Source organism: Thamnophis sirtalis, unplaced genomic scaffold, assembly GCF_051295495.1.
Source record: "Thamnophis sirtalis isolate CommonGarterSnake01/CBP01778 unplaced genomic scaffold, rThaSir2_p1.2 scaffold_3, whole genome shotgun sequence".
NCBI classification, from domain to species: Eukaryota; Metazoa; Chordata; class Lepidosauria; order Squamata; family Natricidae; genus Thamnophis; species Thamnophis sirtalis.
In genome coordinates, this window is record NW_028261383.1 from 153,768,467 (window position 1) to 153,781,965 (window position 13,499).

The following is a 13,499-nucleotide window of genomic DNA, read 5'->3' on the forward strand; positions in this document are numbered from 1 at the left end:
AAATAACTAGTAGCTTCAATATGCAATATTCTGAAAGAAAAATGTGGATATAGAATGTTAATTTGCAAATGTAGTTATTTATGTGAGGCTTCCTCTAAATGGTGAAGTGTGTGAATCATCAAGTCATTCTAAGCAGTAAATTACTTATGCTCTATTTGCAGTACTTCAGACGATGTGGGATCTCAGTTTTTACTCCAAAGACTTACATTTATGGCATTGTAAATTTTTAGCAAAAGAACACCCTATAAATGAGAAAGTAAATCCATTCATGGAATTGTTTTTGCAAAATACATACGATTTAAAAATGGCTAATATGCTATACAGCTGTGTTCATACAACATGTCAAACATACCATATACCATGGTGTAACATGGTGCTGTGGGTCAATACATTCTTAGGATGTAACATGTTTTGTCTGGAACACGGGTATCTTTTGTGCTTTTATTAAAAAAAAAAGTCAGTGATGCCATAGCAAAGTAGCAATACTTGACTGATCACAGTTGATGCCAAAAAGCTGAGTAGGCTCAGAGGCAGTCAGGATTTGGATGAGAGATTATAAGGTTGCACACTAATCGGATAACTTACTAGCCAGAAGGTGGCACAGGCAAATCAGGTGACTAATGGTTTGAAGAAAAGCTATAGGAGCCTGTTTTATAAAGTCAGCAGGAAGGAGTTCAGCTCCACTCAAAGGTAACTTTTGATGTGTGTTTTTGGCTTTGATTTATAGTGGTCTTCTAGACTTTATATTAACCTCAGGCAATTGCGGCTTCCTCAAACCATACCTCAGTTATCGGATTCACTCAATGAAGACAACAAATCCAACCAACTGCCCTCTTTGTCTTGGTATATACCAGTGGTGGGATTCAAACGTTTTTTTTAATACAGGTTCTGTGGCCGTGGGTTGGTGGATATGGGTTGGTGGTCATGGCAGGGGAAGGTTACTGCAAAATCTCCATTTTCTCTAAATCAGCTGGGACTCGGGAGGCAGAGAGTAGATGGGGGCAGGGTCAGTCAGAGGTGGTATTTACGGTTGTCCGAACTACTCAAAAGTTCCACTACTGGTTCTCCAGAACTGGTCAGAACCTGCTGAATACCACCTCTGGTATATACATACTTTGTATTATACATAATTTTATTCATAGTACATAAGTTTGTATTAAGTTTATATTGGATGGGGTGACCCTTTGAGAGCTGTATGCAACAAAATTTCATTTTGATGTACGCCGATTAGTGTACAATTTTAGTGACAATAAAGTTATTATTCTATTCTATTCGAAAAGTCTGAATTACTACCACAAACTTAACTGGGAAGACGCAGGTCTTGCCTCTACACGTTTTGCAGCTTTCGACGCGCCATCCACACATCCCCGCCCCCCCATCCCTTTTTTTAACTGCCATCCCGCCAGGTAAGGGATTTGGAACCCAGCCCGGATTCGATCTTTCAGCCGGCGGGCGTTTTGCGCGCTCTCGAGCACGCGCGCTTCAGCGCGAGCGGAGACGTTCTCGACGCGCCTTCTGAAGGTGCGCTTTACCTGCTTGGCTGCCACTGCGGAGAGCGTTCGCTAGCAAGGCTTCGGACGTGCGGGGGGGGGAGTGGAGGGGTGGTGGTGGTGGAGAAGGGGGGCGGATGGGTAAGTAAAAAAAAGTCCCCCCCTTCTGTTGGAGGTGGTGGGGTTTTTTTTTTTCTTTCGTTTTTTTCTTTCTTTCTGTCTTTTTTTTGGAACCGAGTTGTCTTTGGTCCCTCTCATTGGGCGCCCGAATTGGCGCTGCAACCAATCGCGAGGCAGGGAGGGTGTGCGCGAGCCGCCTTGCCCGGGGGTGGTAGAGCGAAAGCTTGTGCTCCGCTGCGCTGACATTTTTTTGGCGATGCCTCCTTTTACTCCGGCTCTCTCCGTCGCCAGCCCTGCTGTTCCAGGGGGCCCTGCATCGTTGCTGCCACCGCCGCTGCTGCTGTGTAGCCTAGCCCGTTCCTAGCACCGCCGCCGCCGCTGCAGCGGACACGGGGGAGGCGGAGGAAGAGGCGGCGGCGGAGGCAGCAGCAGCTGCTGGTCCTCTGCCTAGGCAGCTGCCATCCCTGCTGCGCCGCGGCCAGACCAGACGCAAGGTGCTGCTTGCTCCGCAGCGAAAGCTGAACAGGCATGATCCTAGGTGAGTGGCGGCTTCTCTGGGCTTCTGACTCCCCCCCCCCCATTTTTGCACCTCGGTGCCCATCATTCAGTTTTTCTTGAGTCTCCTTGTCCTCTTTTGGGTAGCTTATTCCTTCCCCCGTTTTCCTTCTCGCTTCACTTCTTTTTGCCCGTAGTCTCTCCTGTCGTGCTGTTCCTTATATCCCAGTATGGATTCTCTAGCTTGTCCTTTCCTCAAGCCCTGGGAGGTATAGCAAAATCTCCCTGCTCTCCTTAACTGGGATACCCTGCAACCTCTTTTTCAGATGGGAAGTGATGGCTGTCGGTTGTGCCTGTCAAAAAAAAAAAAAGATAGTAAGTGAAGGGCACTTCGTTAAGATCCCTGCTTGTATCCCCCCTCCCATGTCTATGCAGTTTCAAGGCATCAGAATTCCAAAGAAGCCCACAACCTGATACTGTTACATCCCCCCTCCCCTCTTTAAACAGGGCTCAGGTCTGCGTCACAAGGTGGAAGTTATTGAACTGTTCTGAACAGCAGCACGGAGGGAAGGATGAGGTGGGGAGGCGAGAGAGCTTTGCGATGCAGTGAGGAGGACATCCCAGCAGGAGAGAGGCTGTGTGGGACAATTTGGGGGAACCATAATAAAAACTCGAGACATGGATCGTCGTTGTTCTTTTGTGCACCCCTGAAAACAGCATCTCCAGATTCCCCATCACCTACTTCAGCATTGCCTGGCTATGGAATAAGTCGTCCCCCCTTTTTTACTCAGGGTTGTTGGGTGAGAGAGAGCAGAGCTGGTTGCCAGGCAGGAGATGTGGAGGGGGAGAGGGGGGGGGGGAGAGAGAGAGCAGCTGACTGATTGACTGGATGAATCCCTTATTCTGATAAACTGTTTGATAAACTGACGCTTGGAGCATCAGTGTTGACCTAGATCTCTGTGCATGGAGAGGGAGGTTGCTCCCATATGCAGCCAGATGCTCCTCCTTTTTCTCTTTCCCCACCTTCAGAGACTTTCTCTCCCTGTTTGGTGAAGGGGGGGATGTTGATTGGGACACTGCCTTATAATTCTCTTTACATACTTCAGTAGAATTATTTTGAGTTAGTTAGAAGGGGCAAAACAAGGGCTCAAGTTGAATGCATGTTCAAGGGTACGGATCATAGGTCATTTCCCCCCTTCTGATTTTTGACCCACTATATACCCTGTTGGGCACTTTCCGTTCATAGTGTTGGAGAAAGATTGAATTCTTCTCTCCATGTAGTGCCTGTTAGACATAAAAGTTGGATTCTAGTGAGGGTTGACTTAGATTCCAGTTGTGATTCTGAGTTACTCAATTTCTAGCAAAAAAAAAAAAATTTTTTTTTACATGCCGTGTTTAGAGTATATGAACAGCACTCTTCTTGAGGGAGTACTTGGTCACAGGAAATGTCCCCACAGATCTGAATTATGGGGCTGGCCCAGATTTTGAATAAACTGGCTTTATGTCTTGACTATGAGTATGCCTAGTTTGGGGTGAGGAGGGGGATAGAAAAATGCACAGCTTGGATGGAGGTACATAGAGAGAGCTTGTTCTTTTCTCATATCTCCCTGCATTCCAGGAGACATAATTGAGAGCCTTCTGATCTCTGTTGCCTAGGGGGATAAACAGAGTTTGTAAAGGAGAGGAAGTCTCAAAATAACAGGATGGAAATGAAAATGAGGACACACTATCCTGGTCAGCTCTTTCCACCACTAAAAGTACTGCTTTTGTGTTGCTCCGCTGTTTGATGGGTGGCTGGGGGAGCAAAATACCTAAAGATGTCAGGGTCTGGAGTCAGATCACACAAAGAGCTTAGGCCACGACAGCAACAAAAACAAAAGAGTCACAAGCAGGAATACCTCCAGCATCCCAAGCTGACGTTCTTTTGATGTCATACTTTCCTCATCTATTTTTCCATTTGCAAATTCCTTATCCAGTTCTTGTAGAAGCCTATTTTAACCTTGCAAACAAATCCACACGCTTCAGATTGTCTTTTGCAATCTCTTTAACCAGCTGTGTGCTTTGCCTAGGGCCAGATTCTGCTCAGGATTATCAGTCCCAGTCATGCGGACATTTCTTCCCTCCCTATTGTCCCCCCAATCTTTGACACAGTATCCATCTGTCAAAATAACATGTTGTGTTTCTCTCTCTCACCCCCATCCCTGCAGATCTGGTTGCCATCACTTCCTCTTTCCTGGATACCTAAGCCTCATCCAAGAACGGCCCAGGGAGGGAAGCAATTCTGATCTGTGATCTCTGCCACTGAATCCTAGGGATTGTCTGCTAATCCTGCTTGATTTCTTGATTACAGTGGCAATTCACTTTGCCTCCCTCTTGTCTATAGGCCTAGCATTGACATTTGAGGATGTCAGGCTCTGGCTTAACCACAGTTTTATCCCCATTTTGCTAAACAAGAAAGGGAACCACAGCTTGGGAGTGGAAAGAGAAAGGGTCATACACGTCATTGTAGAGAAAGCTCTCATTGCCTCTAATCATTGCTCACATCCATCTTTATTTTTCCCCTTCCTCCCTTAGGCTTTCTTGCCTCATTCTAAATCTGCTGTGTCTAAATCTCTGTGATTTTCCAGTTTCTCTTTGCAGTACACCTTTCTTTATCCATTTCTCTCTCTCTCTCTCTGATCTAGTGTTGGGTTTCAAGCTGCATAGCAGTTTGTGTGTCAGAGACATGGAACTGGGCCAGAAATCCTGATGTTTCCCAAGTAAGTTCCTGACTTAGAAATGGGATGGGAAACATCAAGATTGGCATTTGAGCAATGGGTTAATCCCATTATGGGGCTGTGCTGGATGTGACGTAGTTATTTCTTTTGAGTACACAAACCATGCCATGGTCTAGTTGAGACATTAAAATGAGGTCTCCAGTTTGCTTAGTTTGTGTTGCAAGCTTGTCTACTTATATTCACAATTTGTGTTTTGTCATGTATTCATTGGACAAAGTGGGCAACAACCAGCATTATACTTTCCTTTGTAAAATGGGGGCCGGGGGGGGGGAATCATGAACTGGATGGATATGAAAATGAGTCATATTGCTTTAGAAATGACTAATAAATAAGAAGGGATTTGCAACACAGTATTTTAAGAGATGACAGTTTTCATTAATGACATTCCAGGGAAGATCCATGCAAGCACAGTTACAAAACACGGATTGGAGCCAAGGAAAGTAACCCTGTGAAGTTGAACATAGGGCGAAGAGGGTGTCCAGCTATGGGAGCTTAATTTTATGGTTTCTCTGAACCAGAGAGAGTGGTGCGGTTAGTGGTAATGCAAGCAGTAAAAATTGTGTAAAGCTGGCAAACCAAGTAAGAAGTCACTGAACAATTTGGTAATAATGAGATCTGGGAGCCACAGTTGCAGCCAGGCAAAAGATTGTGGTGCAATTGTCCGTGATGATGACTACCGGTAAGTGTGGGTGGGGTGCAGGTAGGGACAGAATATAGTACAGAATGTACTTTGCAAATGTGGTGTAATTTTGTGAGCGATGTTGGGGTACGGGACAAGGGAATTACTGTACAGCAAATCTTCCTACAGAGTGGAGCAGCCAAAATAATTTTTCAAATGCACTTATGAACAGTTTAAGTTAAAACCAATCTATCCTGTTACATTTCCCCTCAAATAATTTAATATCCGTTTCTTCCGAGAAGTCTGATTTCATAGAGAGTTAAACTCCTCTCCTTATTCTCTCCCTCCTGTTGGACTATTGAATGCCTTCCAGGATACACCGTACCAGACCATCGGTGTGCCAACCGAATTTGGTCCTTCTTGCTAAAGCTGGCAGCAGGAACTGGCCTGGGCATTGTTTGCACTTTAGTTCCCCTGCCTGATTTCTCAGCCAAATCTGCTTTGTGCTGCCTTGAGCGTGGCTGAGTGGTTGTTGTCAGTAATGCCCACAGCTGATTGTTTTCAGATTGTGTTGTCTTCTGCTTGGAATCACTGTTTGTTTATTTTTCTTCTTCTTCTAAAGGCCTTGGTTATTTTTCTTCCTGGCATTTATCTTATCTCTTTCCTCAGGTTGTAGTGGGGAAAAGGGTGCCATGCAACTGATGTACAGAATTCTTCGGGGTAGAGTTGCGGGTCCAACATATCGCAGGCACTGGCCTGGAGGAAGGAAAGGGAAGAGTCAGGCTCCTTGGACTGCCCTTGGCTGTTGTTGTGAATTAAATATAGCACATTCTGTGTCAATTTGCTTCATTTCATCTCAAGTCCAGGAGCTGTACTTCCAATCTCCAAGGAGCCTTTATCAGAAGAAAAATATAGGGCAAGATTGTGGGAGATTTATACACAAGGCAAATGGTTCCAAAACCTACCTTGCAGAAAACTTGACATGAAAAATTGGAAATGTGTGTGTGTGTGTGTGTGTGTGTGTGTGACAGAGAGAGAGAGAGAGAGAGAGAGAGACAGACAGACAGACAGACAGACAGAGACAGAGACTGCCATTTGGTGAAAGAAGGGAACTTTACCTTAACAGGGGCTTAGGAAGCCAAAAATATACTGCTTACCCAAGCATGAGTAGGTGCGTGTGAAAAAGTGTAGGCTATGTTTAAAAAAAAAACATATTAAAAAGGTTTCAGTTCTAAACATATTGAGGGGCAATGATGTGTGGTCAGGCCTGGCTTTGGATCACTGAATGCATCTTTCCCTTGTTGATGCTCTATTTTCCAGGGATTATCCTAGATACAGCAGCATCTCCAGCCTCATTTCACTATTAAGGCTTGTAGTTTTCCGGTTGATCTTTCAAAAAACTCTGTTCCTTGCAGGTGTAGAGAAACATGCAGCACCCAGTGCAGGGAGAGACAGAAGAGGGGCTGGAGGCTGGGGAGGGGGGTCAGGGAGGCTGGGAGGGGGACGACCCTGGGAGACTCTCCTCAGAGGAGAGGAAGTAGGAGATCTGCCAATGTCAAAGGTACCCCTGCAGAATGAGAGGAATGGTGTATCAAACACAGCAGGAATAATGGAGTGCATTAGTACAGAAAGTGGTGTGTGCAATGAGTGTGTTCATTCCCAGGGAATGTTTTTTTGTTCCTTTCAGTCTTCTCACAGCAAAATTTAGGAAATTTTCCCTGAAAGTTTGTAAGGACCAAAGCATTCAGTGCTGCTTTTTCAGTCTCTCTCTCTTTCTCTCTCTCTCCTTCTCTCTCTCTCTCTTCCCCCCCCCCCCCCGCAGTTGTTTCAAAGCTAAGCAGCAAACGCAGGATATGTTATATAAGAGTGCTGACAATTGAATGTGGGTTTACTGAGTGCCATTGATTGTTTTGCTGAGAAATGCCCGGCATGATGAGTGGAGTGGCAGCAAAGCCACAGCTATCTCTGGCCTTGGCTGCAGCAACTCCTTGGGGGGCAGTTAAGACCGGCTGGGAACGGAGTGGTTGGAAGGGTCAGACGCAGCAATGGTGGAAACTCCCAACTGCTGAGTTCACTGGAAGAGGCTGATCATTCTTCACCTCCTTTTTTCAAATGGTGATGTAGTGAGGGAGCCAACGTGTGTGTGTGTGTGTGTGTGTGTGTGTGTGTGTGCACGCGTGTGTGTGAGGGAGGGAGGGAGGGGGGAGAGAGGGAGACCGACAGAGACAGAGACAGAGAGAGATCATTGTCTGGTAAGTTCCCACCTGTAAGTTTCATATCCCACCATTCCTTTCCTCTTGCTAATCAGCCTGTAGCAAAAGGGTACACATTTGTACTTGTACTATGAGTTACGTTGCTTAAAATTGCCTCCCCAATTACTGTAAGGCATCATCCAAGTTTGTTAAATTAATTAAGTTCCCATGTGACTTGTCATCGACAGGTATAAGACACTAATTTGGATCCCAGAAGTTTCTGATTGTGGTTATGTTAGAAGGGTAGCAGGTTTAGGAACTTTGCAGAATTCCTTTATCTGAAGCAGAATCCTGTGCAGCTTGGAGTTTTCCTTTTTTTAACAACTGGCTCAAGAAAATGCATCTGTTGGAAGAGTTGGATTCGGTCTCTGTTTAAAAATTACATTCTAAAAATACAAATGAAGAGTTTCCCAGGGCTATTCCTTTACTAACTAAAGTTAAAAGTTTTTCTTTTACGGGCTCCTTCTTTGGGGTAGGGGGGACAGAATATTGAGACTGATACTACATGGATGTATTTCTCTCACCTGCTGTATGAAGAGAAGTGGATTTTGTGTTAAAATGACGTTGCCTTAATTGACCGCCCACAAGCAGCACCTGAAGCTGGGAAGAAAACTTTGAAATCTTGATCTCCAACATTCCTGGACAATCTATCTTTTCAATGTTTGTTGACCTAATTCCTTACATGAAATTTGGACATATTTGCTTTGCCAGTTGTCCTTACATTGAACAATATGTTTTGAAGGGAATGTAAATGTGGTTTATCTATTTTATTATTGCAATTACATAGCATCACTGTGGCATACAAATCAAAACATCCAAGGCTCAGTAGACCAAGAAGAAAAATCAGGAACCATCTTTTTGCAGTACACCTTTCTGTATCCATTTCTCTTTCTCTGATCTAGTGTTGGGTTTCAAGCTGCATAGTAGTTTGTGTGTCAGAGATATGGAACTGGAACATGGAACAATATATATATTGTAAGGAGTATAACAGCCACCATATAGGGCAGACAAGAGAAGTCTAACAGAGCACATCCATGAACACAATGAAAACTCCTTAATTTCACAACACACGGACACAGTTTGAAACCATAGTTTCAACGGCGAAACTGTGAGCATCCTAGACCCAAACGTAAACCCAAAATTGCCAGGGAATTCAGGCAATTCAGCCTTCAATAGACATATAAAAATAAACCACATACACACACCATTCAAAAATGACATGGAATGACAGGAAATGAATGAAAATAAAAATGAAATGAAAAGCAAAGAAGGAAACCAAAAGACTGCAGAAGCCAACACTCAGATAAGCAGGGATTAATCACTAGACAAACAAGTAGAAAACAACACCTTAATAATAGATGTACCAAGGGTGGAAAAACCACACCTCCAGAAACACTAGTAAGGCAAACTACTGTATATAAACAGGGAACATGCCACATACTTAGTTGCACTGATATTACCCAGTTGGGTAATGAAATGTTTGGAAGCAAACAATCAAACTCAGAAAGTGCCAAAATGCCATAGTAAGTCCTACTTCTCTTTGAGGGATGTCCCATCTTCCTTGAATTGAGATTCTTTTTTACCTTATATGAATGTTTTACACCTTATATGAATGCACAAATCATCACTACGTTTACCTATTTTCCCAATTGTCTTTATAAAAGCATGTCTATGAATACTTTGGTAATTCATTGGCTATAGAATAGTTGCTCTTTAAATGTTTGCAGTGGGTGGGCCTGCTAGTGGAGGCCAATAGAAAATCAGATTGTGCAACTATATCATTTCAGTTTCTCATAAAAGACAACTGTAGGGAAGCAATTTGACTTCAACATCTGGAGCCCCTGATATGACAGAGCTAACCTAGTAGTTCAGTTTGTTTGATCTACTTGATTTCCAATGGAAGGAACTTCTCAAATATAACCCTGAAACTCAGAAAAGCAACAATTCCCAGAATTCTGAAAAATGAAACCACAACAATTAAAGAAACCTAGAATTCATTTTGTTACTGGAAAATCTAGCTATTTTCATTTTTTTTTTAAAGAAAGCACACAGCAGCATTTAGAGGTCTTTGACTGAGCTCAGACATTAAGCTGTGTCAGTTCCATATAATATTTAGATAGGCAATTCCAGAGCTATTGGCTAGACCGGAAAGTTGAAAAATCATCTCAAAGAGAAATCAGGGCCACAACATGTGAATGCAGTCTTTAGGAGTCAAACTCAACTTGAAAACCTGTTTACCTTTAGTAAAAATGCTGCTATTAAATCTCCTTCAGTGTTTGTAATTTGACGTGCAAAGGTGGCATCAAGATGCCAGACTGGACTCTTCTATACCAAAATGGATAATTGTATGCAGAAAATGTTCTATACCTTCAAGATACTAAGTGTGCACATGTTAAGTGATATGAAAAGAACACGTTCTCAAAAAGAAAACTATGGAACTCAAAATGGGAAAATACCTGTGAAGGTACAACTATGTCATTGACTCAAGAATATAATGGGAAATTATCTGCCACCCAGTGGGCAAGATTCTAATTGGGTCTGTTATACACAGATACTGATTTTTTTATTAGACATCTGTTTGGGATCTTGCTTGAAAACCCCAATTTTGCATATGAATATACATCCTATGGTCTCTAAGGTCTTGTGTAAGTTTTTTATTTGCTGATGATAATCCCTGATCGTTCTTCTGCTAAAGGATGCTCCAAACTATCCCTCTGAATGGAGGATCCCAGCTAGAGCAATACCTGTCCCTTCTTAAGGCCTTTTCTGTCACAGGCTGAGTCAGGCATCCAGACAGCTTTTGCTGCTTTTATGTAACCAGGTAGACACAGCTTTAGTGGCTATTTTTATCTTCTGAGCAGCATCTCATTTGTGGGTTAGTTTGTATGAATTGCCCAGATTTTTAACTGCAGTACATTTAATCTTCCTCCAGAGATAGCAAGATACATTGCACTATTTTTTTTCACTTGTAAAATAGGAAAGCAGATCTTCAAGCATTGGTACCCATGTCCACCTTTGACTTCTTTCAAGACCTTGAGTTGTTGGGCTAGCTCTGCCGAGATGCTGTTTACACAATTAATCTGATTGCAGTAGCTTGGCATTCAATCCTCAGTATTTGGGGAATTTTCTGTATTTACAAGGAAAAGGACCAACATCTTTCCATTCAAAATAGTGATTACATATGACATCTTTTAATAATTATTGGCATCTTTTATTTTGGAAGAAATAATAGCCTGGAAAGTCTTGATTTATCTTCATCTCAAAGATTTGTTGGTTAACAAATTTTAGTTTTTGATTCTTTAGACCTTGCACATAAAATGAAAATAATCAATGGTAACTTTGTGGCTCAAAGACTCACTGATCTTTGGTCTGGATATTGCTCAGTGTCTGTGGTGAATTATGGCCTTGTAGTGAAAAGGGAAAGATATATTGTCCCTCTTCAGAGCCTTTATTATCTTCTTTATTGAACAGGAGATAAGTCTCTGCATTTCTCTCTATATAATTCACTTCACTTAAAGTAAAAATCAAACATAACTATTCATTATTTATCATGATTTCTTGGTTTCTTCAGGATAGCCGGATGTTCCTACACATTACAAATTAAAATGTTATTCTTCAACAATATCAGAGGTGGTATTCAGCAGGTTCTGACCAGTTCTGGAGAACCAGTAGCGGAAATTTTGAGTAGTTCAGAGAACCGATAAATATCACCTCTAACTGCCCCGCCCCCATCTATTCTTTGCTTCCTGGGTCCCAGCTAATCGGGAGTTAATGGGGATTTTGCAATAACCTTTCCCTGCCATGCCTACCAAGCCATGCCACACCCACCAAGCCACATCATTTCAATCCCACCACTGAACAATATCTACCTAAATATTTTCCTCACATTCTACTGATGTTACATTCTAATTATTGTGTTCACTGTGTTATTAAATAGAATGCTTGTTTGTTTGTTTTGCAACCTGGACTTGGTCCCTTATAGTGTCATCCTGATCTGGACTCCTTTCTTATTCCATTTTTATAGGGTGAGAAGAAAATGGAGTGGAGGTGATATCTTTAAACAATGAATTAGGTACCTAATTGGGCTGGAGGTAAATGATTTGCTCAGTCAAAGCTGAGGCACACCTTAGTGGTTTCTTTCTCTTTGGGACTCTACTCCTTGAGATAAGAAATGGAGGCCTCCCTTTGTTGAATCCTCCCTAATTCCTTAATTCCTTGAAGCATATTAGTTGACTTTCTTGAGCATATTAAGAGAAGAGCCATTCTCTTTGACACAATAATTTTCTCTGATGAATTTTGGATATTAAATGTGTGCTGGAAGTTATAAACCCCAGAGACAGTGCACTAAATTGGAAAGTTAAAAAGGCAAAGCAGCTGCACATTAATTTATTTCACTGATAATCTGACTTTTCCCATGAGAACCTGAACATGACATACATGCTTTTCCTTCCTTATTTTATCTTCAAAACTGGTGGGTTAAGCTGGACAAACATCAACAATAGGCTTCGTATCATGATGAGGATTTGAACTCCAGTTTTTCTACACTTCCACCAGCTCTCCCAACCTCTTGGCACCATTCTCTGCTGCTGCTACTGTTTCTGGCCAGACTTCTCTTAATAAAGTGGGCCTGGTTCAGAGCCCTCTTGGCTAGCTCCATGGACCTTTGCTTTCTGGTAAGAAGTGTAGAACAGAGGCCGAGATTGATGAGAAATATTGTAGAAGAGCTTCTCTTTTTCATGCTTCGAACTGTTTGCTGAACCTGAAAGTTTAATTTTCTCCTCATCATTTTATCTCACATTGGAGAAAATATCATTTGATGTGTCATGAGAGCAGCTCTTCAGGTTTCAGAAACATTTCGTTTATACAAATTATAGCTTGAGAAACTTCCTTTCACCATGTTCTGGTTTTGTAAGCTGATCTGTGGCAACTGTTCTGTGGAAAGGTATTATCATTGCTAATCCCATGCTTCATCAATTAAAGTGCATCTTTAGATTTATTTCTCAGCTCTTTTCTTTCCATCCACACCACTACCTATCCTGTCTTCATTTCCTCTCACAGTAGCCTTCATATCCAGTTTTAAAAGCCTCAGGAACATCTTTCCAGTTCTTCAGGCAGAGGTTCTTTGGCATGCAAAGTGAGCTACATGACTTCTTCAAAACATGTAGTGGTTCTGCAGTGCTGTACATGCAATAGAGATAATTTCATTTACCTTGCAGGCTAACATCTGGAGATCTAGGAACAAGCTAAGAAAGAATTCTGGACAACGGCATCTCTTAATGGCAATCTGCGATATGAAAGTTCTAATACAGTTTCTGTAAGAGAAACAAAAGTTACAGATATGTGGAGGGCAAACATTAGACACAGAGGCTTTGTTAACACTACAGTAAATTAGGTATTCTAATTTAGATATAAAGGTTTGATATACTGTAGGTTTATCTCACTATAGAAAATTGTTTTACAAGTATCTTTCCCATTTTTACCTTGTCCATGAATGCAAAAATTGATTTTTTTCCCCCCTGTAGTACAAAAATCCCAAGATTTTATAGAGTCATAGTATGTAAGAATTGGGAATAATCTAGCCCAACTATATGCCCAGTGTAGGATTCCAATAATACTGCATGCCCCATACATGGCCATCCAGCCTCTATTTATAAACACTGGAGAAGTTATAAAGACAGACCGTTTCATTATTGAACAGCTCTTATCATTAGAAAAATTATCCTGATGTCCAGCTGTCTCCTCTGAA

General features: G+C 42.2%; 1 protein-coding gene across 3 annotated transcripts in view; it reads left to right on the forward strand.

Moving 5' to 3' along the window:
- The first annotated feature begins 1,716 nt into the window (after nucleotides 1–1,716).
- Nucleotides 1,717–13,499, forward strand: part of ZNF385A (zinc finger protein 385A) — a 172,465-nt gene continuing 160,682 nt past the window's right edge. Inside the window, exon 1 of one of the 3 annotated variants that reach the window (XM_087710493.1) lies at nucleotides 1,717–2,148. In XM_087710493.1, coding sequence (XP_087566619.1) covers nucleotides 2,139–2,148 — 10 coding nt within the window. In that variant the 5' untranslated portion in view covers nucleotides 1,717–2,138. The remainder of the gene's footprint in view (nucleotides 2,149–13,499) is intronic. The other 2 variants (XM_087710494.1, XM_087710495.1) reach the window with 2 other exon arrangements.